The sequence below is a fragment of the Typopeltis vanoorti genome, chromosome 11 (assembly GCF_054136105.1).
Source record: "Typopeltis vanoorti isolate ZY-2024b chromosome 11, IOZ_Tvanoo_1.0, whole genome shotgun sequence".
NCBI classification, from domain to species: Eukaryota; Metazoa; Arthropoda; class Arachnida; order Uropygi; family Thelyphonidae; genus Typopeltis; species Typopeltis vanoorti.
In genome coordinates, this window is record NC_143559.1 from 21207750 (window position 1) to 21234227 (window position 26478).

The 26478-nt window shown below is 37.7% G+C and overlaps 1 protein-coding gene across 1 annotated transcript in view; it reads right to left on the minus strand.

Moving 5' to 3' along the window:
- LOC150101361 (phospholipid-transporting ATPase ABCA3-like) overlaps positions 1–26478 on the minus strand; it is a 646575-nt gene that overhangs the window by 14823 nt on the left and 605274 nt on the right. The window contains exon 22 of the mRNA XM_090400940.1: positions 3312–3534. Coding sequence (XP_090257066.1) covers positions 3312–3534 — 223 coding nt within the window. The remainder of the gene's footprint in view (positions 1–3311; positions 3535–26478) is intronic.

A 26478-nucleotide genomic window follows, 5' to 3' on the forward strand; every position in this document is an offset into this window, starting at 1 on the left:
TTCCAGTCTGCTACCACCCTTATGCAATGGCACTATCTTACCTTCCTTCCATTCCCTGGACAGCTTTCCCATAGCCAGACTTTAATTAAAAAGCCAGATCAAAGGAGCTGTCAGTTCTTTAGCACATTCTCTCAAAATTTCTGGTGAAATACCATCCAGTCCCACAGCTTTACTGGCATCCAGAGTACTCAGTGTTTGGAACACACTCTCCTCCTGCACCTCTAAACCTCGAACCTGCACTATCCCTCTAGTATTAAAATTTACTCCTCCAGGATGAAATACTCCAATGAAATGTTCATTGAACAATTCCACTATGTCCTCTGCATTAGTCACTCTATTCCCATTTTTACCCCCCCCACCACCAATGTCCTTCTTCCACAATCATTTTTTCTCCTACTGGCCACTTAGCTAAAAACTTCACTAGGATTTTCTTTGTATCTTAGAGCCAGTCTCTTCTCATATTCCAGTTTTGCCTTCCTTACCATACTAGTCACTCTCCTGGCCTGTGTCTTATATTCTTCATGCATCTGCTCTTCACTTGTCTCCTTATATTTCTTCCTTAGCCTCTTTTTCACATGCAGCTCCTGTTTAATATTGTTTGTTATCTACTTTACACCAAATTGTGTCCTCTTCTTCACTTGTGGAATACAACTTTCTATTGCTGCTAACAAATATTCCTTCACAATTTCCCAAGCACTGATGATATCCCAGCCATCCAATCCCCCCCCCCCTCCATGAAACCTCCCCAAGTTGATGCCTAAGACTATTATAATCACCTGCCTTATAATTACACATATGTTCCCATCTCTTTTATACTCCTGCATGTCTATTCATCTTCCAAGTCAAAACCACATGGTCACTCTCTCCAACTGGTGGGAGAGATGTCATCTCAGTCATTATCAACTCTTCTGATGCTATGAGCAAATCCAAAACTCTTTAACCTCTGGTTCCCTCTATTACATGTTGCCTAAGACTTTGTCCCTCAAGAATTCTATAAATTCCATTCCCTTATTGCTACATGCATCTTCCTCTCCCCAATTTATACCGATGTAGTTAAAATTTCCCATAACAATCATTCTTCTTGCACTTGCCAAACTCAACTGTCTAAACATCTCCTGTTCCCCACCCTCTGTGCTCCTTGGTTTGTAGCAATACCCCACTAAATATCCCATCTCACCCACCTCTACCTCACACCATATGCTTTCAAAATCATTAGTGTCACTGCCTTCCGAAAGCCTCCACTCTTAGAGGACATAAGTCGTCACTTATCATAAGCTGTACTCCACCACCACACTTTCCCTTCCTATCCTGCCAAAAAATGCTGTACCCTGCTACTTCTATTCCTGTTATTATAATGTTATTTAAATGAACATAGAGAGGATATGAAAATTAAGCTGCAAAATAAGAGACAACAAAGCATGGGATTAGGAAATTAGTAAGTAATGAAAATCGGTTCAGTAATGTTGATTGTAATAAGGATATTTTTTGGTATGCTGACTATCATAAAACATGCTATTGATGAGCAGGTTATAACTTAAAGATTTCCTGGAACAAAAATATAGCACAAGCAGTTGAAACACAGTAAAGAAAAGTAAATGAGATTGTAATTGTAGCAGGTACTAATGACTTAATTAACAATAAGGTCTGTATAAAAGGATATGAAAGGATGGTTGTTGGAAGAAGTGAGAGTCAAGAGTGAGAAAGTGAAAATTGTAAGCATATTACCTAGATGTGATAAAAATGAATTAATACTATGATGGCAAATGATGTGAGTTTTTTGATGTGTTGAGTGTGTTTGAGAGAAGATTAGATTTGTATAATAGAGATGGCCTTCACTTGAATGTGTTTGGCATCAGGAGTCTTCAAAAAATTAATAATTGGTATGAGACCTATCACAGAGTCAGGGAAACTAAATTATGATGGGAAGAATCTATGAATAAGAGCAACAATGTTATGTAACTGTTAATAATGGGAATGGGCATTATCATGGAAATGATTATGAGGAGAAAAAGATTTTGATTTTGAACTTGTCCAGTTCAGACTCATTAGCATATGCAAAGATCTCTGCATAAATAAGACACTATATAAGAACAGAGATCTGCAAGTTGTCCAACTGTGTCACACAGCCTACAGACAAGAGAAAAAAAGAAAGAAAAAACATGCAGGCAGCTTATTATGTATGTACCTGAATGCTAGGAGTATCAGAAACAAAGGGGGGGGGGGGTAGAGTTTGTTATCTTGGTCAATAAGTTGGCACCTTAGATTGTAGGCATTAGTGAGCCATGGCTATCAAAAGCAAACATGAGAAATGGGCTGTCATTTCACAGTTAGTAAATATATAGTCATGCACTTCGGTCAGATCAGATATCCAGTGTCATATTATTGGTGGGATTATGCTAGAAAACTGATCAGACTAGGGATCTTGTAGTTTTTGTAGATAGGAAGTTGAAGTTCAAAAGCCATATAGCAAAGATTGCAATTATAACTTAGAGGATAATTGCAATGCTGGAAAGAACTTTGACATGTAAAGATAAAGAAGTCATTTTGTCTCTTTACAAGGCCTTGATAAGACCTCACTGGACTATTATTGTGTGCAAATCTGGTCTTGTTTCCTTGGTGATTCTGATACAATGGAGAGTGCAAAGGAGGGTGTTAAAAAATGATATCAGGGTTGTGGATTACTGATTATGAAGACAACTAAGAATTTTTAGACTGCAGACACTAGCAAACAAGAGAAAGAGGTGCGATGATAGGATTGAGACTTACAAACTTCTGAAAGAGTCGTACAAGATTCAGTTAATGGAATTTTTCATTTTATGGAGGGTGGGGAAAGGATGACAGGGCACCCTTGGAAACTGAGAATGAATACCATTAAGAAAGTGTGAGAGCTAGGTTTTTCTCTCATAGTGGTGCGTGATTGGAGGTTGTGTGCAAGTAGTGTGAATGAATTCAAGAACAAGTATGGAAGCTGGTACGTGTAGTATGTGACCTTCCTCAATGAGTCCCTGACTCCCTGGAGGTCTCTTAATAATAATAATTATTATTATTATTATTATTACGTGACACCTCCAGGGAGGCTACAGACTGATCGAGGGAGGGTACCTACTCTACATCTCTCTCTCTCTACCTCAATCCACCAGATACACCAATGCCATCTACCGTCCACCATCACTAGTATTTCTACAGACATCTGTGCCCGTGGCAGAATTTGAACCCGCAGCCTTTTTGTCTGGAGAGTGGATACGCTAACCACTCGGCCAACTAGGCTGGGAATAATAATAATAATAATAATATATATATATAAAAATTACCTGCAGAACATCTTTCAGAACAGATGAAGGGAAACTATGTTCAATGTACCTCTTGACATTTTCTATAGCATCTAAATCTTTCACTTCATTTTTTGCTAATTTAACAATCACAGTATATCCTCGAGTAAATTTAAATCTCAGGTGCTCAATAGTGCCAAGGCAACAAAAATATCCATTAATCAGAATGGCTATTCGATTACAAAGTGCTTCACATTCTTCCATGCTAAAAATGATACATGTATAATATACTATTTGTCATTCATTATGTGAAACAGTATTTCATAAATTAAAAAAAAGTCATGAATATTAATTTAATTTCTGGTATAATTTGTTATTTCAAGAAACATCCAGGAAGTCAGAGACTCAATGGCATAAAGGCAAGCCATTCCAATCACACACTAGTTTTTTAGAGAAAAATCTAGCTCTCACCTCTTTCTTGACTGCATTCATGTGAATGAATGAAAAAATTTCCACAGTCCTCTTCCCACTGTCAATAAAATGAAAAAAATTCCACATACTGGTATCCTGTATAAACCTTTCAGAAGTTTGCAGGTCTCTATGAAATCATCCATCTTTCTCCTGTTTCCTAGTGGTTGCAGTACACAAATTCTCAATCTGTCCTCCTAAACTACATTCTGCAGTCCAATATCATCTTTAACACTCTCCTATGCAACCTTTCAACTGTATAATGCATCACCTCAGAAACAAGGAGACCAGATCTGCACATTCCAGGTGAAGTTGTATCAAGGTGTTGTAAAAGGAAGTCATGTCAATGTTCATTTTATTATTGCGATTATCTTCAGAGTTGTATTTGAAATGTTTTCTGTATTGACTCTGAAATTCATCTTCCTATCCACAACTCCACAAACCCTAACATGCTAGTCTTCTAGCATGATGTAATACACCCTTGTATATCTCATTACATGACAGTTCATAGCTTGATATATACTAAAATTGAACCGACAGCTATTTTTATGTCTACAATTCCAACATATTCAAATCATTTTGTAAATACTGCATGTCGCTTGCATTCCTGATTACCCTTTATATCTTTGCATCAGCAACTAATAGTTGTATGTCCCCCCGTCAAATCTTTCACTATGTCATTAATATAAAGACAGTAGATTAAGGACTGACCCTAGTATTATGCGATTTGTAAAATTTGTAACTAGCATCTTCCATATACCACTTTTGGTATATGGAAGATGTGAGTCTGCAAGATCATCCTCTTGCTGATAGTGTATAATTGATTCCAATATCCTCCAACTTAAACAACCTTCTGTGCTGTATCCTGTCAAGAGCCTCAGCAAAATCCCAAACTACCATGGTGTAGTATCCATTCCCCTTATCTAACTCACTTGCAACATTACTATAAAATGTGAGTAAATTGCTCAGACATGACCTTCCCTTAGCAAAGTTTAGATCCACTGTCACATTTTTGTATTATCCAAGATCTTCACCACCACTTTAGAGATACTGATAGGTTGATAGTCTTAACACCCTTGTACAAAGGAATTATCATGCATTCTTTTCACTCATTTGGAATATACCCTTTGCTGAGACTCAAATTATATAGTCAGGTGAAAGGCATAACCAGTTCAGCTGAACATATTTTTAGCATCTTTGCTGATATCCAAGCTGGTAATAATGGCAAATACCTGTTGCATTTCTTCTCAGGACATGGACTAGTTATTACTAATACAATGTTCCAACATAAAATGTGCACAAATTCACATGGAGAGAAGACGCAAGGAATAAGAAAAGTCTCATTGATTGTGTTATTGTTGATAGTGATGTTTTCTCCCTGGTGCAAGACACTAGAGTGGACAGAGGATTTGAAATTGGAAGTGATCACTATTTAGTCTTGAGCAGGATAAAATTGAATTTCATATTAAAAAGAAAAACAGGTGACAAAGTTTTAAAGTAAATAAAAGTTGAGCAGCTCTCAGATGTGAACTGTAGACTAAAATACACAAAGATTATTGAAGATAAAATGAAAGAGTTTGAGAATAGGAATCAAACCTTGGAGATTCAGTAGCAAGTCCTGAAGAAAACATTGATTGATTCAGCCAAAGAGGCACGTGATAAGGTTGTCTGCAAGGATAGGAAAATCAGTACTCCATGGTGGACACAGAAAGTTAAAGAGACAGTGAAGAAAAAGAAGAAAGCATACCAAACTTTCCTGGCAAATAAGTCAGCTTGTGCTCTTAGAGAATACAGAGACAAATGTAAGAAAGCTAAATGCTATGTAAAACTAACTAAAGAAAAGTCATGGGAAGACTTAGGTAAGAACATGAAACAATCAGTGACAGCCCAGTGATAAAAAAAACCGACCAGGCATGCAATCAGGAATATATATCTATACTTGAAGTAGAAAAAGCCATCAAAATCCTGAAATGTGGAAAGGCAGTGGGAGTAGATGATATTCAACCAGAAATGCTCAGGTATGGACGTATAACAGTTTTACACTGGCTGCACTGCATAGTTCAGAAGGACTGGACAGAGGGACGAATTCCAGATGATTGGAGTAGATCTCTCATAGTAACCATATATAAAAAGGGAAATAAAACTGAATGTGAGAATTACAAAGATATTTCCCTATTGCGTGTTCCTGGTAAGTTATAAGCAAGTATACTTGAGAAACGGTTGAGAGGGATTGTGGAAGGGTATCTTGGTTAAGAACAAGCTGCATTCAGGCAAAATAATGGCTGTCAGGATCAGATTTTCACTTTACTGCAACTAGTTGAAAAATCATGGGAATATAACAATGATCTGTATTAAGTTTTGTAGATCTGGAAAAGGCATATGACAAGGTGCCAAGAGAGAAGCTATTCAAATTGCTACAGTTGTATGATGTCAGTGGGAGCATTATATCAAGCAATACTTAGTCTTTATTCGAGCTGTAAGTCAGCAGTTAGAATTGAAGGAAGTATTGGGAGATGGTTTGATTTTAAATCTGGTGTCAGACAAGCATATATATATATTATCCCTTCTGTTATTCATTGTCTATATAGATCACATTATGAAGGAAAGTGGTATTCAACCTGATATCAAAATTGGAGTGTTGATGTCAGCTCTTTGCTTTATGCAGATGATGTTATGCTTCTAAATAAATCTGCTACATCTGCAAAATTTCCTGACTAAATTGAATAACTGTTGTAATAGATATGGTATGAAGGTCAGCAATAACAAGACAAAGACAATGAAATAGGCAGAAGCATTGAATATATCAACTGCATTGTGAATGGAGAGCCTATAGAACTGGTAAAACATTTCAGCTATTTAATGATGGTAAAATAAGTATGGAAATAGACAATCGAATCAACACTGGTCTGCATGCTCGAGGGTGATCTGATAAATTTCCTTTTCTCGAAACATCATATTAGAGACTATATTCTGGCAGGAGTGATAAGACCTCGACCTTTCTTCATTCTATTTTGCGTTCGAAACTTTCATAAAACTTCTGCTACCAATTGCCCACTTACGTAAGACAACTTGACTAACAATATCTTATCCACCAAAGTAAGCACAACAAAATTTTCTTTAAACAAAAACAATTCTGTTCACCCCCAGTGACTGGGAATTTGCACATATTTGCAAATGATGCATGTGGTACAGTGCCCTCTATCCATGAAAATTTGAAGTAAATTTTTTCTCCCAGTTCAAAAAACTCCTCCTTGCGATTCACTTTCATGCAAACTGCACTTAACATACCAGTTTTTCTAATTTTTATGAATTATTGAAATGTCTAGAAACTTATGGAACACCCTGTACTTAGCCCCTTCCCAGGTCTCAGTACAGAACAATCACTGTCACCAAATGAGGCAGGATAGTCACATGTTAACTGACACTATAATCAGGTCTAACTGACTGAGTTCCTTCTGTCATGTGCTGCCTAAGTTAGTCGTCTTACAACAGCTCAATAAATCTGGTTTAATCTCTTCTCATAAGATTTCCATCTACTCGATCAATAACTGAAGTCACCAACTATGATTACTTTAACACCCATTAGATTGATTTTGCAATAAATTTCTCATCACCAGCTACTAGATCTAAAACAATACCCACCATTTCATCTTATTAGACTCCACCTCACATTGGATAGCTTCAAACTTGCTGCTACATGGACAGTTGTTATTAAATATTGCAATTACCCTAACTAGGCTCAAATCATCTAATATCAATAGCAGCCCTACCATTCCTTTCTCTTCTATCATGCTATCTCTCCTCAAAATCGTATACGTTACACTCAAGGCATTAGTGAAATCTGGCCTATAATCTACATGACCTACTCGGACAACCTTCAAGATGTCTTTTCAAATTCCTGTCCTAATGCTTCACAATCATCCTTTCATCATAAATACCTTTGTGATTAAGTAATTCATATCCTCAACATAGTTGCATAACTTAGTCACTTTTATACATAAATTTTGATTACTTCTCTCGTCATAATCTAGTTTCAATAAATCTGGTTATCTGACACTACATATAATAATATATAAATAATAATTAGATCTAATCAAAGGGACACAGTTCACATTAGCACCTTTAGCAATGTGGAAGAAGAAAAAAAGTTTTTATATAAATTATTATATTTGTTTTAAATTTAAAATTTAAATTTCCTCCAGCTATTTCACTTGGCAAGGAAAAATATACAGGCGACTCGTAGAGCCTCTGCTACTAATGGCTCGCAAAAAGTTAAACAAGTTCGAGTGCGGTTAGTAGTTGGACGGGGAAATCGTTCGATGCTGTTGGCACACTCTCCTTCGATGAGTCTTTGGACTCCCTGGAGGTGTCAAATAATAATAAATGCTATGCTTCCCTTCTCTCTTGACAACATTTTTAAAATATGGCCATAAACTTTGCCTCCCTAAAACTCACAATATGGCTACATTGCATGGACATCATGGTCTCCGTTGGGATACATGGCAGAGATATGTTGGAAATGTTTTTAGCACACTGCAACAGCCAACACCCAAAGATCCATTTCACAATTGAAAACTAATTGTCTGCCCATCCTTAACACTCTTCGCTTGAATACCCAATAGATCCTTATCCATTTAAAGGAAACCTATCTATACTGGATGGTACATCCACCACCTTTCACATCACCCCCTCTCAGCAAAATTGTCACATCAAAAGTTTAACACATCATGCTAGAACCATTTTCTATGTCCACACTAGTGACTCTACAGAAATCTATTGCATATGGGATAGTTTTTTAGCTAATGCAAAACCTGCACAAAATTAACAAAACTCTTTACTCAATCCCCAAATTCAAACACTTGAATACAAAATATCTATTGCCATTCCCTATATCTGTGGGCATATCAGAAAAATATTCATATCCTTGAAGCCATATCAAAAAAGTTACCCTTATTGGAAGTTTATGGCAGTGGCCCTTCCCTTAATGCATAACAGTATAGATGTCTGCAAGGAGATGTGCTTTGCATTATGGGAGATACTGAGACAAGGAGTGATGAGAGCTTGGTCCACCTTTGCTTGGAGTTGCACCGCCTTACCTCAGTCCTGAAGATATTTTCAGGTGCAAACTTTATTTGCTTACGCTTGGATAAAGGATTAAACTAAATTTATTATAGTTACCCTTATCTGCTCACCAAAAGCTCTACTCCATCATCTGGACCATCCTAGATTATGCTGCATCCTCTACTCCTGATAATTTCAATCAAAACAAAATCATGTTTCCCTGGTAGAAAAATTAATGATATTAGTATGCCATCTGGATGCAAAACGGTAAGGTCAAAGAACTAAATGTCTTGGTTGGCAGTAATGATCTGAGAGATGATATGTGTTCTATGAGAGAAGATGTGAAGGAGTTGTTGAACAAAGCGACAATGAAAAGCAAGAAGGAGAAGGTAAAAATTTAAAGTCTCCTGCCATGCTATGATAGAGTCTAATTGCAAAGGAGGACTTTGATAGCAAATGATTCAATACACAAGTTATGCAGAAGGAATGATGTAAGTTTGACCTATTGTGTTTGATGGAAAGAAGGATTTCTATAAAGCTGATGGACTGCATCTAAATGGTTTGGTGTCTAGAGAGCTTTGTTCACAGAGTATCTTAAAGCATATATTCAGGAAAACTTAAGCAATTAGGGTGGATGAGGTGAATATTTGTGGAGGCAAGTGAGTGTGAGAATGACCAAGTGCAAAATCTAGTCTCTCAATGCAAAATATTGAATAGGATAGTCAGTTCAGGAAGTAAAGGTGGTTGTGAGCCAAATGGGATGCTGCAGTTTCTATACACTAATGCTAGAGGTATCACGAACAAAGAATAGTTTTTGGCACTGGTTACTGCAACTTCACCAAACGATAGCCATTAGTGAGACTTTGCTAACAGCAGATGATGTAATGATATGGATAAAATGTAAAGAGTTTAGTATTTTCAGGGAAGAGAGAGAAAATATGATTATTTTTTCTCTCATAGCAGATGAATTGAAGCTAAAAAGAAAAGGAGATAGGCAGGAGAGTGGCTGTTCATATTATTATTATTATTACGGGCAACTCCAAGGAGTCCTTAGACTCATCTAGGGAGGCCCTAAACATCATGTCAAGAACAATTATTCAACATCCACACAGTATCTATCATACTGTGCCTTGAACTCATTCACAGTCATGGCACCCACAACAGACTCTGGCAACTTATTTCACTCATTCATCACTCTCCAAGTAAAAAACCTAGTTCTAACACCCTTGCTAACCACACTCTTGGCCAGTTTCCATGGATGACCCCTAGTCCTCCCACCACCAGTCTTGTTCTTAAAAATATCCTCTGAATTAATCTTATAGAACCCTTCAGTAATTTGAATGTCTCAATCATATCACCCCTTTTCTGCCTATCAACCAATTTCTGCAACCCACAAATCTTCAACCTGTTCTCATAAGGTTCATTCCATAGACCTGCTATCATCTTGGTCACTTGCCTCTGGATCCTCTCCACCTCCTCCCCATCAAGAAGAAACCCTGGTGCCCAGATCTGGGCACGGTAGTCAAGATGGGGTCTTATCAAGGCTCAATACAGAGGAACAAGAACTTGCTTGTCAAAGTATTCTTCAGTAACCAAGTGATTTGATGAGCTGATTTAGCCACTTTTGCAATGTTCCCCCTAAACTTCAATTCCCTATCCACCAACACTCCCAAATCCCTGGTCTCGTCAATCTCCTAGAGTACAGTTCCACCAATGTGGTATACTGCTGCTAATCTTTTCACACCAAAATGCATAACCTTACATTTTGTCACATTAAATTAACATCCATTCTCCTTAGCCCAGAACTCCAATCTATCCAAGTTGTCCTGCAAGATTTTGACATCTTCTGCATTCACTATTGCCCTACCCAACTTTGCATCATCAGTGAACAAATGAACTGTTCCTCTTAGATCCTTCCCTATATCGTTAATAAACAAATTAAACAGCAGTGGTCCAAGAACAGAACCCTGTGGCACACCACTAGTCACAGGTCGTCTTTTGGACTCTACCCCTGAATAAACTACTCTCTGATATCTCTCCATCAACCACCCTCCTATCCATCTCACCAACCCTATATCCATCCCCATATGCTGTTAGAATTCCATGTGGTATCCTGTCAAAGGCCTTAGCAAGGTCCAGCAGTATCACTGTATACCCATTACCCTTATCCAGTTTAGCTGTCACTGTGTTATAAAACGTGAGCAAGTTAGTGAAGCATGATCTACCCTTCAAAAAACCATGCTGTCCCCCATACAGTATCCCATTTTCATCTATCCCTTCCTGTATTTTTCTTTTAACTATTTTCTCTAAAACCTTGACAATGACTACTGATATGCTGATCGGTCGGTAATTTGCAACAGCAGTCTTGGCACCTCCTTTATGCAGTGGAACTATTTTCCCCTCTTTTCATCCCCTCAGGACTAACCCAGACCCGAGACTCAAATTAAACAAAATGGTCAAGGGCAATGACAATTCTTTAGCTGCTTCACATACGACAGGAGCTGGTATACCATCCAAATCACACAGATGTATTGACATTGAGGTTTTGTAATAGACTATTCACCACAATTCCCATATAAGTTATTGGTTCATTCATTCCCGCAATGTCACCACCTGGATGATATACTCTTGCAAAGTGCTCGCTCAGTAATTCCACTGTATCAGCTGATTCGGTTATCTCCTTACCATCAGCATTCTTTAAAATCATTCTGCCATATACATTTTTTCTTTTACTTGCAACATATCGAAAAAACTGTTTGGGATTCTCTTTAGCCTGCATGGCTAATGTTCTTTCATAATCTGCTTTTGCTTTTCTTACCACACTCGTTACCCTTCTGGCCTGTGCTTTATACCGTTCATTTACTTGCCGGTCACCTTTCTCCTTAAATTCCCTCCACAGTTGTTTCTTTTTTTGCAGCTCAAGCTTAATGGTGTTATTCATCCATTTAACCCCTACTTGATTTACTATCTGAACTCTAGGTATACAGTCAGCCATTATCTCCTTCAAACGCTCCTTTACTGCTTCCCATGCACTATCAACCTCCAGCCCTTGCAGTTTTACATGCCATGGCACTGAACCAAGCACACTCCTAAGCTTGTCATACTTACCAGCCCGGTAATTCCACATGTACCCTGTCTTAATTGTAAATTCCACTCCTTTAGCCACCTCCCAAGTCATGACCTTATGATCACTCTCACCAATTGATGCCAACGTGGTCATATTCATTACAGTCAAATTCTCAGATGCAATTACTAGGTCATGCACTCTCGAACCCCTAGCATATCAAACGGTCTGGTATGAGGTCAATGCCAATAAGACAAAATATATGGTTGGTTGCAGCCTGGAGTTTCCAGGGATAATCTGGAAGACACGCATCAGCAAATTAGCATAAGGAGTGCAGGTCAGGTAATTATTATGGGAGACTTCAATTATGGAGATATACACTGGAAGAAAGATCAAACGGCTAGAAGAAAATTCAATTTATACACATACTAAGAGATAATTACCTGAGGCAGCATGTGATGGAGGATATTTGGGATGTGAGAGAATTGGACCTGGTCATAGGATCAAAAGAACTATTTATAAACCAAGGTGGCCACACAGTATTGACTTGGAAGACTGTATAAAATGAGAAATATTCTGTCAAGAATTGATATATGTGGAATTACAAGGCAGGTGATTATGAAAAGCTTAGGAGGAGGTTTGAATCTGTGCCATGGAACAAAACCCTGCAAGAGAAGTATATTTAGTACTGCATGGGAGATAGTTAAGGGGCATTTGGAGGAAGCAATATTAAATTGTATACCTAAGGAAAGGAGGGTTCATTTGGTAGGAGTTAGATGGATAAGTAATATCATTAAGCATGAGCTGCAGAAGATGAAAAATGAGAAACATTCTGTCAAGAATTGATATATGTGGAATTACAAGGCAGGTGATTATGACAAGCTTAGGAGGAAGCTTGAATCTGTGCCATGGCATAAAAGTAGTGCATGGAAGATAATTATGATATGAGTGCACTCATACTTGTCTATTACAGGGGTGGCTAGATACATGTTTGATATCAACCCCCCCCCCCCCCACCTTCCCCAATATCTCTAGTTTCCCTGATTTTACACTTCCAAACTCCCATTGAACAATCTCCAAACACGTTACTCCAAAACCATATACGAGTCCTTATGTATATCAAATTCACTCCACACATCTATAAACTGCACAATTTTCCTCCTATACAATCTTCTCATTAACAATCATAACCCTTCTTCTCAATTCTATCTTATTATACGAAGGCAGCAGACTCACAATATTTACTTTCTTACTCTTCATTTTTGTTTCTTCTAAATTCTCTCATTACATATTTCTCGCCTTTCAAATCCTTGGTGCCTGCCAAAACAATTAATTCGTTCGCTAACAACCTCTTCCTTTGCACCTGGAAAACATGCTTTTGCCACGTTCTCATTAAGTATACCTCTTTTCATCGAATTCCCATACAATACTATCTCTTTTCTCCCAGTTTCTCGCTCTTTTATGCTTCTCCCATTCACTCTTTCTTTCTTTCTTCATCCTTCTGTACTACATGGCACTCATTTCTCCAGTCGCTCGAGTTCATGTTTTGTCCTCTGTAGGAGTCCACGTAAGTGTGCAATTTATTTCCATGCTAGCATCTCATCATCCACATAGTTACTTTCAACCACTTCCTTCAAACTCTGATTTGTATTTCGTGCACTGATATGCAATAATAATGAATATACTGTTATTCTTTTTTGTTAAGTTCCGCTGAAGAACATAAAGAATCGGCAGATGATGTACTAATGCTTTAATAGTTCCAGCCTTTTGAGTAGGATGATAAGATTCAGCACCATCATAATGGTCTGCATGAGTTTGCTTTTGAAAACTGAAAAATGTAGGCTGTGATCTGGTTTATGAGGAATTAAAAGATCTAAAAAGGCTAACTGTTTATTTTCTTTTATGGTGAATTGAATCTGGGAATAAACTGCATTTAATTTAGAAAGAGGCTGCTGTAACTCAAAGGATGAGCCATTCCAAATTGTAGAAATATCATCCACATATCTGAACCACCAAGTTCATCTAGGTGAAATGTTATCAAAAATACATTGTTCAAAGTCTCCATGAAGAAGTTGGCAATAATAAGAGAATTAGGATTGCCCTTGGCTGTTCCTTCAATTTGTTGATTAATTTGTTTTTAAAGAAGAAATAAGCAGAATGTATTAGAAAATCAAATAGTTTAACAATATCTGAAGGAAATGCTTGTTGAAAAAACAAGGATACAACAGCTAAACTCGTCATAATATCTAAGCATCAAATGAAAATCAGAAATTTTATTTATTTTTAAAATACAAAGTATTTCTTATATAAGTAGAAATTCTTCTAGTTGAGTAGCAAGTAAATTAGATAAGAATTTAGAAATTTTATAAGTGGGACATCCCATGCAGTCTACTACTGTTATTAATTGGAATACCTTGTTTTTGAACTTTGAGGAGACCATACAATTTAGGCAGACAACCAAAGAAGGTTTAAGCTTTTTCTTTTGATCTTCATCTCAGATAAAAACATTATTGATAACATAATTAAGTCTGTTTAGTTGATTACAGGTGGGATCAGATGTGATGGGCCTGTAGGTTGAATACTCTCAAAGTAACAGACACATTTTTCTATTGTGAACAACAGCAGCCTTTGTAATAATTAAATTGTTATTCTTCAATGATTTCAGTGCTTTAAATTAGAGAAAGAGGAATTAGGATGGAGAGGCTTGGCACTAAAAAGATTTTTTGTGCATTTGAAACAGATCCTGTTGGTTCTTTTTGAGATAAGGATTGAAGACTTCTATCTCTACTATGAAAAAAAGTCCATAAGGATACCTTATTGGGATAGACAATGAAATGTCCTTTCAATAAAACAAAAAGTTCATCTTCTGTTAGTGGATGGCTGGAAACATCGATGACTAGTCTATCTATATCACAGACATAAATAAGTACTGGTACTAGAGTCGCTTACAAGGGGGATCAAATGTAAAGATGATAGTCCTTATTTGTACAAGATTATCATCCCTATATTGGTTGTGGGAGAAACCTTCAAACCCTAACAAATCCTACTGGATAGAATAAAAAAAATCAAAACAAAGAAACCCAATTTCTTGCTTATTTATTTATTCATTCTATTATCACCACCTTTATGAAGTGGTACAATCTTGCCTTCCTTCCACTCCTTTGGAACTTGACCCAATGTAAGATTCATATTAAAAAAAAATATGTCAAGGCACCAACTCGCTGGAACATTCCTTCAAAATAAGTGGTGATATATTTTGAAGTCCCACAGCCTTATTAACATAAAGTTTGCTTAATTTCCCATATTCCTCTTGCTCACTTACAGTCAGTCTCTCCTGCTCATTAATCTCCATGATGTCGCATTCACAAGAATGAAAGATCTTTATGAACTGCAGATTAAATATCTCAAGTATATCTTCTGCAGCACTTGTTCTTATACCATTTTTCTCCAATCAGTGCCATCCTTCCATAATCATTCTTTATTTTTGCTGGCTACATATCAAGATAACTCCCTAGGATTCTCTTTGGTGTCATTAGCTTACATCTGCTCATACTTCAATTTTGCTACCCTTACCAACCAAGTCACCTTTCATGCCTGTTCTTTGTAATCCTCATGGAATTGATTATTACCACTCCTTTTATACATTATGAAAATTATGGAAACAACCACTGTGTTGGAGTAAAACTTTAGTTTAATATAAACCAAAATAAACACTCAACATTTCGACCTTCACATTAAGGTCATCTGTTATATGTATTCCTTCGACTACATAAATCATTTGTGGATGTTTAGTGCGGATGGAAGAAGGGTGTGTGTGAAATGTAACCTGAACGAGGAATTGATGAATGCGAATATGAAGTTGATGACAGAAAGTGCTAGTACCTATTGTGTCGCAAGTGCACGTTTGAAAGAGGAGGATGGCGAGAAAGACAGGCAAAAAAATGTTAAAAAATCATGAAAAAAGAAAAAGAGCAATTTGACAACCATAACGGATGTTAAAAGGGACGAAAGTGAGGTGGAAAGAAACGAAATTGAGAGAACGAATGAAAGTAGAAATGGCGTGGTGCAGAAATCGCAAGTAAAAAAAATCGAAAGAATGAATGATAGTGAAAAAAGAATGACTGATGGCGAAAGTTGGATGCATGTTGGAACGAAAGTACTGAACCCAAGAAAGATGAATGACAGTAAAAGTGAGAATAATGATTGCGAAAGTTGGACGCATGTTAGTCCAAAAGTACGGAAACAAAGAAAGATATGTGAGAGTGAAAGTGAGAAGAATGATAGTGAAAGTTGGACGTATGTTGGACCGAAAGTACGGAAACAAAGAAGGATGAATGAGAGGGAAAGTGAGAAGAGGGGGTCGAGAGTTAGAAAGTTAGAAAGATTTAATGATAGAGTGAATGTGTGCGAGGTTCAGAAGGTGAATTGGATTGGATGAAGCAAGAAATGAAATGGATGCGGAATGAAATTAAGAGAATTCAGGTCAAAACTATTAAAATAAATCATGATGGCATGAAAGAGATAACAAAAGATGAGCGAGTGGCGTTGTATGGCGACTCCATTATTAAAGGTGTGCTAGAGGATAAAATGCACAAGGTATGTTTTCCAGGCGGTAAAATGAATAGAGTGATTGAGGCATTGAATATGAGGCGGGAACGAGCAAAAGAGTTAATTGTATTAATTGGTACGAATGATTTGAGAGAGAACAAAGAGCATGTCAAAATGAATGTCAGGAGACTGCTTGGAAAGATAAAGGAGAATAGTGTGACAGGAAGGGTGGTCAGTGTGTTGCCTAGGTATGATTGTGGTGAAATGAGGCGGAGAGCAAGGATTATGAATGATATTCTGGCTGAAATGTGTGAGGAGATGGGAGTACAGTTTGTTAATGTGTGGAATGAGTTTGAGGGACGAAGTGAGCTGTATGGGAGCGATGGACTGCATTTGAGTGGTTATGGTGTGAGTCGCTTGGAGAGACTGCTGCTGGAAGGTAGAGAAGTGAATAGAGAGAATGAATCAGATCGAGAGGGGAGTGATGTGGAAGAGCAGGAGAGTAAGACAGGAGAGATTGAAGGAGTGGAAATGAATGTGGAAGTGAGTGGTATGAGTATAGAAAATGAGAGAATGGGTGTGCAAGAGGAGCAGGGAAACGGCGAGGCTCAGGGTGGACAGGGATACACAGCGTGAGAAAGGTGGATGCTCCAAGAGGAGGTGAGAGAATGTGTAGGCAGGAAAGTAATGGGATGACCAGGGATCAAGAGGAAACAGTTGGAATTGAAAAGGGTTATAAAATGAAGAAGCAGAAAGGGAAATGGCCCCAGTCCAGCATGGAGAGATCACATCGAGTGAGTGGTATCAGTGGAACTAGCGGTAGATCCAGAAATGAGTTGTTGTGTTTGTATACCAATGCTAGAAGTATAAGAAACAAGGCGGATGAAATGGTTGCACTAATTGCGTCTGTGCACCCAGAGATTGTCGGAATAAGTGAGACATGGTTAGATGAGGATGACATCCTGACAGGAATAGAGATGGAAAGGTATGATGTGTTTCGTGAGGATAGAAAGGGTAAAAAGGGAGGGGCAGTGCTATTGATGATAGAGAAAGAGTTATGCCCATACAAGGTAGAGATGCAAGAGGGAAATGGGGCCAGTGGTTTTGAGGCAGTATGGTGTGAGATAGAGGTGAATAGAATCAAATACTTGGTGGGATGTTGTTATAGACCTGGTAATGTGGATGGTGGTGATAGTGAAATGTATAGTCAAATAAGCCAAGCAAATAAGAAAAGGGTGATCATTATGGATGATTTTAATTATGGCAATATAGACTGGAATGAAGAGATAGCAACTGGAAGTAAAGAAAATGAGTTTCTTGAGTTTTTGAGGGATAACTACCTCAGACAGTATGTAACAGAGGGCACAAGAGGATTAAGGGTCTTGGATTTGGTCATCTCATCGGAGGATGTAATTATCAATGAGGTATCAAAGCATCCACCAATTGGTGAAAGTGACCATGAGGTGATTACTTGGGTGGTTGCCAGCAGTGCAAGGACCCCTGTGAAAAAAGGGTATATGTGGAACTACAAGGGGGGGGGTGATTATGAAGAGCTCAGGAGACAGCTTGCAGGTGTAGCATGGAATGAGGAGTTAGCTGGAAAAGAGATCAATGCAGCTTGGGGGATTTTCAAAAAATATTTAGTGGATGCAATGTCTAAATGTATACCACGGGTGAGAAGGTTAAATAAGTTAGGTGTGAGATGGATGAATAAAGAGATTAAGCAAGCAATACAGAGAAAAAGGGCATTGTGGAGGCAGCATAAGAGAAGTGGAAGTAACCAATTTCATGAGTTCTACAAAGACCAGGCAAGGAGAGTGACTTGGTTGGTGAGAGTAGCTAAAGAGAGGTATGAACAGCAGTTAGCTAATGAAGCTAAAAAGAATCCTAGGGAGTTCTTTCGATATGTAGCCAGCAAAAGCAAGAATGATTATGGAAGGATGACATTGATTGGAGCAAATGGTATAAAGACAGCTGTTGCAGAATGTGTGGTGGAGATACTTAATGAGCAGTTCATAAAGATCTTTCAATCTTGTGAATGTGACTTCATGGAGAGATTAAGAGCAGTTGATGATGGGGAGGAGAGACTGACTGTAAGTGAGCAAGAGGTGTTTGGGGAGTTGAGTAAACTAGATGTAAATAAGGCTGTGGGACTTGATAATATATCACCGCGGATTCTGAAGGAATGTGCCAGAGAGTTGACACCTGCCTTGACATATTTTTTTAATACGAGTCTTGCACTTGGTCAAGTCCCTAAAGAGTGGAAGGAGGGCAAGATTGTGCCACTTCATAAAGCAGGTGATCGAACTCAAGCATCAAACTATAGGCCTATCTGTGTGTCAGGTGTTGTGGTTAAGTTGTTGGAGAAGCTTGTGAGAACTAGGATCCAGAGTTGGGTTGACAACAATGGTATAATCTTTGATGGACAGCATGGATTTGCTAAAGGGAGGTCGTGTTTTAGTAATCTACTTACTTATTACCATAAAGTGACTGCTTCCTTGGACAGAGGAGAAGGATACACAGTAATATACTTGGATTTTGCAAAAGCTTTTGATAGAGTACCTCATGATAAGTTGACAGTCAAACTAGAGCAGATGGGGTTGGATATTAGATTAGTGAATTGGATTGGAGACTGGCTATCTGATAGGTATCAACAAGTTGTGTATGGGGGTGCAATATCCAGGAAAAGGAAAGTCACTAGTGGAGTGCCTCAGGGATCTGTTTTAGGGCCATTACTATTTAACTTGTATATTAATGATATTGGCAAAGATTTGGATGGAGATATTCAGTTGTTTGCAGATGATGCAAAGTTGGGACGAACCATAAAGAGTAGTGAAGATGTTGTGGCCTTGCAAGAAGACTTGAATAAATTGGGTGATTGGGCAAGCAAATGGGGATGTGAGTTCAATGTTGCAAAATGTAAGGTTTTAAAATTTGGAAAACAAAGATGGGATGCAGAATTTATGCTTGGTGAGAATATATTGTTGGAAGTAGAGGAAATAAGAGATCTGGGAGTGATAGTGGATAAGGATCTAAAATTTAGGGGACACATCGCCAAAATTGTGAAGACAACACAAAGACTTCTGGGAATGATGAGGAGGACACTGACGTGTAGAAGTAGGGAGATTCTTGTTCCATTGTATAAGGCTTTGATTAGGCCACACATGGACTATTGTGCCCAGATTTGGTCACCTGGTTTTCAGAAGGATGGAGAGATGTTGGAAAGGGTCCAAAGGCGACTGACTAAGGTAGTTTCTGACCTCTGGAATGTCGAGTATGAGGAAAGATTGAAAAGATGTAATTTGCAGAGTCGAGTGGAGAGAAGGAAGAGGGGAGATATGATAGAGACCTACAAGTTGGTAAGGGGTTGTTATAGGATCAATGGTGGAGAAGTTCTACAGAGAATAGTGGGAGATCAGGGGAGAACCAGAGGTCATACCTGGAAACTGTATAAAGAGGGTGTGAGTAGGGGAGTGAGAGGCAGGTTTTTTTCGTGCAGAGTTGTGAATGATTGGAATGCCTTGCCTGAGAGTGTGGTGTCTGCAAGGAGTTTGAATGTGTTTAAGACCCGGTATGATGAGATGTGTGTGAGATAAAAGGACCTCCTAGATGAGTCTTTGACTCCATGAGGTCTTGTTTAATAATAATAATAATAATAATAATTTGGAGTATACACATATATACAAAGAAACCAGCTGCACTATAATCTACATGGCATGCAAAAGTTACTGACCATCCGTTATAACTACTGGCCTGGCCTCTGATGGGTCAAAGCTAGTCCTATTATTAATATTATCATCATCTCTATTAGGTTACAAAATTAAATTAAGCTTGAGAGTAACATTTTTCCAAAAAAAGGAAAAAAATTAATAAATAAAAAAATAAAATTACTTATATAAGTATACATATAAGTTACAACCAACTGGTATAGATAGTGCCTAGTAAAACCTGGAAACTCAATGGGTTGAATGTGTGCCATCCAAATTTTTGGGACTTTTATGCCACCATTATTGTTAAGATTAAGGAGATCAATCAATTCACAGGCTTCTTTAAATTTCCATTCATACCAGGTTTTTGTATGATTGTATGATGTAACAAGCAGGTACTTTTTCCAATCAAATTTGGTGCAGGGTGTTAAGGGCATGATCTGAGAGGCCTGCTTCACTAAAATTGTTAAATTTAATGTGTCGTTTGTGCTCTTTTTGTGTTTACGGATAGGAATTGTACATCCAGTACGATATTATTTCCAAGATATAAGGTACAAGTGCAATAGATACAATAAACTCCAGGATGTGACAATGGATCCTTAGAAGAGTTGAATATGTTTTTTAATTTTAAAGGTGGTTTAAAAGTGGCATTAAGATTATAATGTTTTTTTTTTTGTTTTTTTTTAACCAGAGGTCAGGCCAATAGTTGTAACAGTTGGTCAGTAACTTTAGCATGCCATGTAGATTGTAGTGCAGCTTGTTTCTTTTTGTATATGTGTATACTCCAGATGATGACCTTAATGTGAAAGTCGAAACGTTGAGTCTTTATTTTGGTTTATATTAAACTAAAGTTTTACTCCAACATGTAGTTGTTTCCATAATTTTCATAATATATTCTGATCATTGTGTAAGCATGGAGGAAAGTACCACTCCTTTTATGAGGCTTCATAATGCCTTTTTACTCTATATCACATGCTTAATCTCTTCATTTATCCTCACACCTACCTTATTTAACCTTCTGATCCTTGGACTACATTTAGACATTGCTTCTACTAGATATTTCTTGATTATCACCCAAGCTGCATTGATCTCCTTTTCAGCCAACTCCTCATTCCATGCTACTCCTGCAAGCTGTCTCTTCAGCTTCTCATAATTACCAGCATTGTAATTCTACATATACCCTTTCTTCACCAAGGTCCTCACACTACTGGCAACCACCCAGGTTATCACTTTATGGTCACTCTCACCAACTGGATTGTGATTTGACATCTTATTTAAAACGACATCCTTTGATGAGATGATCAAATCCAAGAACCTCAATCCTCGTGTGCCCTCTGTTACATATTGCCTGAGGTAGTTGTCCCTCAAAAACTGAAGAAACTAATTTTCTTTACTTCTATTTGCTATCTCATCATTCCAGTCTATATTGCTAAAATCAAATTGCTCATAATAATCACTCTTTTCTTTATTTGCTTGACTAATTTGTTGATATACTTCATGGTCACTACCATCCACATTACCAGGTCTATAACAACATCCAACCAAGTATTTCATTCTTTTCACCTCTATCTCACACTATACTGCTTCAAAACCACTGGCACTGTTTCCCCTCTTGCATCTTTACCTTGTATGGATATAACTCTTTCTCTATCATCATCAATAGCACTCCCCTCACCCCTTTTTACTCTATTTTCATGAAAAACATCATACCTTTCCATCTGTTCCTGTTGGGTTGTCATCTTCATCCAACCATAAATTAATCCCTTAACATACAAAGATGTCTATGACATGTGTTTTGTTTATTGCACCAAAATTGGTTTTGAATTTTGGTTTCACATATAAATACAACCGAATATAGACACTAGACAATCTTGTGCCTATTTCCTTTCAACTAAGAAAAGTTGCCAACGGCGTTTATCGGCTATTTCATTCATCATTATTTTTCAAATAATGATGAATTTGATCCAGCAAATCACCGTCGCCCAAAACTTGCCCAAAAAATTGGCAGAAAACGACCGCTTTCTGATTTTTAATTGGTACGTTAAGGGGTTAAAGATACCAAGAAATTATAAACTTGGTTTAATCCTTTATCCAAGTGTAAGCAAACAAAGTTTGTGCCTGAAATAATTTCAGGATAGGGCAACTCGTATATAGAGGCTGATGATTTCACATCACTTCCTTAGTATCCCACAATGCAAAGCACATATCCTTACGGGTATGCATGAAGGACGTCCAGAAAACAAGTTCATTTTTTAAATATTTTCACTGCAGTGCTGCGATCGCAATGGTGCGCATGCGTGCTGAGTATGTTGATTTGTTAGCAAGGCATTGCTGCCATTTTTAGACATTCTCACAGCGCATACTTGACATGCTACCATAAGGATGGCGATGCTTTCCTGAGCAGACTTGTCACTGGGGGATGAGACTTGGGTGTTGCACGCAACCCCTGAATTCAAACAACAGTACATGGAGGAGTGGAGGCACACTTCATCACCAGTCAAGACGAAATTGAAGACAAAGGTTTCCACTCAGAAAATCATGTGCCCTGGGTTTTGGAACAGACAAGGAATTTTGCTGGTAGACTTCTTGAGTCAATACTCCACAATAAACACGAGTATGTACTGCCTAATCCTTAAGAAACCGCATCACGCAATCCAGAATAAATGATGTGGCATGCTTACCAGGGGCATTGTTTTGATTCATGATAACGCCCGCCCACACACGGCTGGTGTAACACAACAACTTCTCGCCACCTTTGCTTGGGAACAATTCCACCATCCCCCATATAGTCCTGACCTCATGATAACCCCCGCCCACACACACGGTTGGTGTAACACAACAACTTCTCCCCACCTTGGGAACAATTCCATCATCCCCCATATAGTCTTGACCTCACACCAAGCGACTTTCACCTGTTCAAACATCTGAAATCTTTCCTTGGTGGCTGGCAGTTTCAAGATGACTATGAGGTCAAAGAAGCAGTCAATACGTGGTTTGCATCACAGGCAGCAATCTTCTACGACGAAGGTAAACAACTCTTGGTGCTTTATTATAAGTGCCTGAACAATGGCAGAAATGTAGTGAAAGATGTCTACTTTAATTTCCAATAAAGTTTTTTTTTGTAAGTATTTTTTTTTTTCTCTGACAGCCCATCAGAACTTACTTTCTGGACGTCCCTTGTATAATGCTATGCATTATGGGAGGATCATTACCCAGACCAGTTTCGACCTTTATTGAGGTCTCATCAGTGGGAACCAGACCCAGATATGATACCATAGTTCAAGTAATGCAGAAGTCATATTTTCATATATGAGTTTCCAAAAGATGTCCATCTTATTATTAAATTACTCTGGATTAGAGATAGATGTTGGAAGTTTTTTTACTTGGTTATGCTATAAATTAAAGATACCAAGAAATTCTATACTTGGTTTAATCCTTTATCCAAGTGTAAGCAAACAAAGTTTGCACCTGAAATAATTTCAGGACAGGGAATCTCATGTATAGAGGCTGATGACTTCACATCACTTGCCTTAGTATCCCATAATGAAAAGCACATATCCTTATGGGTATGTTCATCCAACCATGTCTCACAACAATTCTTGGGTGAAAAGACTCAATTAATGCAACCATTTCATTTGCCTTGTTTCTTACACTTCTAACATTTGTATACAAACATAACGGTTCATTTCAGATCTGCAGCAAGTTTCACTGATACCACTTATTAGATGTGACTTCTCTATACTTACTTTCCCTCAAGCCATTTCTTTTTCTCCTTATTCATCTTAGAACTTTCTCCAAATCCAACTATTTACCCCTGATCCCAGGTCATACCCTTCCCTTTTTGTCTACACACACCACATCCTCTTGGAGCATCAACCTTTCTCAAGCTGTGTTCCCCTGTCCACCCTGAGCCTCCCCATTTCCCTGTTTGTCTTGCACACTTGTTCTCTCATTCTCTATATTCCTGCTACCCACTTCTTCATTTGTAACCACCACTTCAATCTCTCCTTTCATTCTCTGCACTCATTTCTCTACCTTCCAGCCCATTCTCTCAAAATGACTCACACCAAAACCATTCATATGCAGTCCATCACTCATACACATTTCAATTCATCCTTCAAACTTATTCTACACATTCACAAACTGCACTCCTTTCTCCTCACACATTTCCGCTAGCATATCATTCACAATCTTCACTCTCCTCCCCATTTCATCGCTGGCAACACACCGACTACCTTTTTATCGCTCATGATATCCAATCTTATGTGTTCCTTGTTCCCAGTCAAGTCATTTATCCCTTTTACCATTATGAATCTTTTGCTCACCTACTCCTCATATCCATCACCTCAGTCACTCTATTCCTTTTACATCTATGAAAACAAACCTTGTGTATCATCTCATTTACCACACTTCTAAAAATTGAATCCCCCAAACACCACCACTCACAGGTCTTTTGTTACTCTTTCAAACAGATAACATTCATTTTCATAATTTTCACTCTTCCATACATACCTCAAATTCTCTTAATTTCACTTTGCATCCATTTCATCTCTTACTTCATCTTACCAGGGGCATTGTTTTGATTCATGATAATGCCCATCCACACATGGCTGGTGTAACACAACAACTTCTCACCACCAACTCAGCTTTCAAATCTTACGTCACATTTTTGCTCACATTCACTCTCTCTCAATTTTATTGCCAGCCATACATGCTCGTTTGCCATGAATGCCTCTTGCCATGTTACCTTTAATTGCACTCTGTTTTTCAACTTTTGCTACATTCAGATCACTATTAACTGTTAAGTTCATCAGATCACTTGTTCACTTTTCAAAACTTTTTTTACCATTTCTTTCACTGCTCTTATAAACATACTTATAATCTTATAACATTCTCGTTGCTAACACTTTCAGTTACCAATACGTCACCACTCATCAGGTCCTCATTCAGATCACACTTCTCACACACCTTCCTTCCATAATTTATCTATACAATCAAACAAATACATATAGCACACTTCACATTTCACAAAACAACTGGAATCAAAATCTTTTGATTTTGATTTCAGTTGTTAAATTAAATTCCTGCAAAGACAAAGCCGCTGCCATCTTTCCTTTGCTGGTAACACTTTGTTTATGAAATTGCTAAACTCTAAGTTTAGCAATTTCATAAACAAACTTAAATCGACAAGCCCATACAGTAAAAACACTGCAAGTGCATGTCTTTTACAGCAACTCTTACTCATAAACATACACTTATTTATAATTGTTCCAAAAAAATGTATCTGAAACGGGGGCCTTCTTTACACAAACGTTCTGACATGCTTCCCTGTGTGCCCATTTCAATTCCTTTGACCACAATTGTGGTTGGTCAGTATAACATTAATTTTTTTTATTTTTGCATCTCCAAGCGAATGATCTCAACCCAGAAAAACAGATGTTCTGGAAAATATATGCATCCCACACAGAATGAACATGAACTTGTTCATTCATGTTGTAAATAACAGAGCAAATACCCAGACTGTGGGTTGACTTTAGTGCTGAAACTATAAATTCACACAGTAATGAACTTTTTAATGATATGTAAAATTTCATCTTAAGTATCATTAAGACATCATCAGTACAGTTGTTAAACAACCATAGGAATTATATTAAAAAAAAATTAATTACTGTGGCATACGTGTGAATTTTTAGTTATGAATATTCCACAGGTTTCACTATATAAGAAAGATTTTAGTGCTGATGTTTTCTACTGGGTTGATCATGGGCCGGAAGATTGATAACACCTCTGATGGGCATATGATTCATCATGTTGAATATGTGTAAATGGTGAGAAATTGTGATATTTTTCACAAAGTTCACTTTTTGGTATGAAAGTAAATGGTGAGAAGAATGCTCAAGACTGATTATTGTATCCACTAACAACAGGATCCATGTGCAACTTCATTTATAAACCATTTTCTAATAAATCTTCATCAACCCAGACTGTCACCAACAAACAAAGGGTGTCAGTGGTGGTCTGGAGCTATGTATCCATTATGGATACTGACCTTTGGTTGTAGGGCCTGGAATGATGGATGAATGCTAAGAAATATGAAACACATTAATATACATCCATATAATGAATGTATATTTATGTTTGATTAATTAATGTACGACTGCTAAAATGCAGTAGTTTAATGAAAAATACCTATGTTGCTTTCAGCACAACAATGCACCATGTCATACTGCAGGTGTTGTTTTGGCATTAATCTTGGGAAAATTATGATACTTTTCACCAACCTTTGTGGCATCCTGACTTCAATCCCAAAATATTTTTGGGATGAAAATGAATTATGACAGTCATAAAAGACTGTATAAAA